At 44.9% G+C, this 2,136-nt stretch overlaps 1 protein-coding gene across 1 annotated transcript in view; it reads left to right on the top strand.

The window, feature by feature from the left end:
* STAR (steroidogenic acute regulatory protein) overlaps window positions 1–1,318 on the top strand; it is an 8,182-nt gene extending 6,864 nt beyond the window's left edge. The window contains exon 7 of the mRNA XM_017536508.2: window positions 569–1,318. Coding sequence (XP_017391997.1) covers window positions 569–682 — 114 coding nt within the window. The 3' untranslated portion in view covers window positions 683–1,318. The remainder of the gene's footprint in view (window positions 1–568) is intronic.
* The last annotated feature ends 818 nt before the right edge of the window (window positions 1,319–2,136 follow it).

The raw sequence follows: 2,136 nt of genomic DNA, 5'->3' as shown, positions 1-2,136 counted from the left end.
TTGCTGCAACTTCCGCCTCCTGGGTTCAAGTGATTCTCCTGCCTCAGCCTCCTGAGTACCTGGGACTATAGGTGTGTGCCACCACACCTGTCTAATTTTTGTATTTTTAGTAGAGACGGGGTTTCACCATGTTGGCCAGGCTGTCTCGAACTCCTGACCTCAAGTGATCCGTCCACCTCAGCTTTCCAAAGTGCTGCGATTACAGGTGTGAGCCACTGTGCTGGGCCTTCTTCTGTCTCATAGCAAAGTTCAACTCTGTATGTAGTTATCATTTTGGAAAGAAGGAAACTTAGGTCCAGAGATCTGAAGCATGAAAAAGGTGAAATAACTTGTTCAGAGTCACACAACTGGGAAGACCAGGCTGAAACGTTGTCCAGTCTTTGTGCTTCTTCTGAAAGTCACGACAGCAAGGCAGTCCTCTGGCCCCTGACCCGGCCAATTCAAAGGCTGCACCTATTAACAGAGCTTGAAGACCAAGCCCCTGGCAGCCTGTTTGTGATAAGGTGCAAGAGTGTCTATATGGGCCATCACCTACAAGATGGTCAAATTCTCCTACCTCCTACTGCAGGGGTGGCTGCCCAAGAGCATCATCAACCAGGTCCTGTCCCAGACCCAGGTGGATTTTGCCAACCACCTGCGCAAGCGCCTCGAGTCCTACCCTGCCTCTGAAGCCAGGTGTTGAAGACCAGCCTGCTGTTCCCAGTTGTGCCCAGCTGCACTGGTGTGGATGCTGATTAGAAGAATCCCGCTGGAAGCCTGCAAGTCTAAGATCTCCATCTGGCGACAGTGGGATGGGTGGGGTTAGTGTTCAGAGTATGACACTAGGATTCAGATTGGTAAAAGTTTTGAGTACCAAGAAAACAGGGATGAGGCTCTTGGATTAAAAGGTAATGTCATTCACTGATTAACTATGACATGAAGTAATTGTGAAACTTTTTTTCTGGGTCCTTACGTGCCCACCTAAAACCATCTTTAAAATGCTAGTGGCTGATATGGGTGCGGGGGATACTAACCACAGGGCCCAGGAAGTCTTCCTTTATAGGCTCAAGAATGCCGTGCCCTGCAGGCAGCGTGTGTGCACAAAGCAGAATCTCAGAGGGTCTCCGGCAGCCCTCCACTGCTCCCAGTCGCTGCACGGCAACACCACAGAACAAGCAGCACCCCACAGTGGGTGCCTTCCAGAAACATAGTCCAAGCTTTCTCTATGGAAAAAGACAAAACTAGATAGTTTCTCTATTGCTTCTGTAGGCACCAGTCAGAATAAAGAATCATAATTCACACAAAAACATCAGTTTGTATGTTTTAATACTGTACTATTTAAAAAAAATCTATGCTAGACTACAACATCACATTAGAGAAGTCCGGGACAAAGCTTTTAATTAGTTAAACTAAATTAGTCAGGCTTATTAAAAGGAAAGGAACTACTGGGAATTTATGCAATTCAATTATTTAGACTCTGTTACCAGGATCTTTCATAAAAATGTAATTTCCATGATAAGCACAACCTAAATGAGTTCTTAAAGAACTTAAGCAATAGCTGATTAATGGGCCCTGGAAGATGAAGGTTATAACTGAGAATGTTTTACCTAATTAAAAGGAAAGACAGTGCCAAACATGAGAGAATAATCAGCATTAGGTAACATTTCTGTTACTTATGATGCCAATTAGTAGTTGAGAGAATTCCACAGCTGTCGATTTGATTTGGGGCTGCTAATCTCTCTGCTTAAATAGACTAAAAGTTAGTATTTTGGGAGAAGTGAGTGGATGAAGGGGTAATATGGTGAAAGCAAATTCCCTTTCCCAGGAATCAGAGAATTTAAGCTTTAAAAATATACATTGAGGACGGGTGTGGTAGCTCACACCTGTAAACCCAGCACTTTGGGAGGCTGAGGTGTGCGGATCACTTGAGGTCAGGAGTTCAAGACCATTCTGGCCAACATGGCGAAACCCTGTCTCTACTAAAAATAGAAAAATTAGCGTGTGGTGGCACATGCCTGTAGTCCCAGCTACTCAGGAGGCTGAGGCAGGAGAATTGCTTGAATGCGGAGGCAGAGATTGCAGTGAGCCAAGATGGAACCACTGCAATTCAGCCTGGGTGATAGAGTGAGACAGTCTCAAAAAAGAAAAAAAAAAAAA

This window comes from Cebus imitator, unplaced genomic scaffold (genome assembly GCF_001604975.1).
Source record: "Cebus imitator isolate Cc_AM_T3 unplaced genomic scaffold, Cebus_imitator-1.0 Scaffold5, whole genome shotgun sequence".
NCBI classification, from domain to species: Eukaryota; Metazoa; Chordata; class Mammalia; order Primates; family Cebidae; genus Cebus; species Cebus imitator.
Note: the sequence above shows the minus strand (reverse complement) of the source record. Positions and strands in the feature narration are given on the sequence as shown.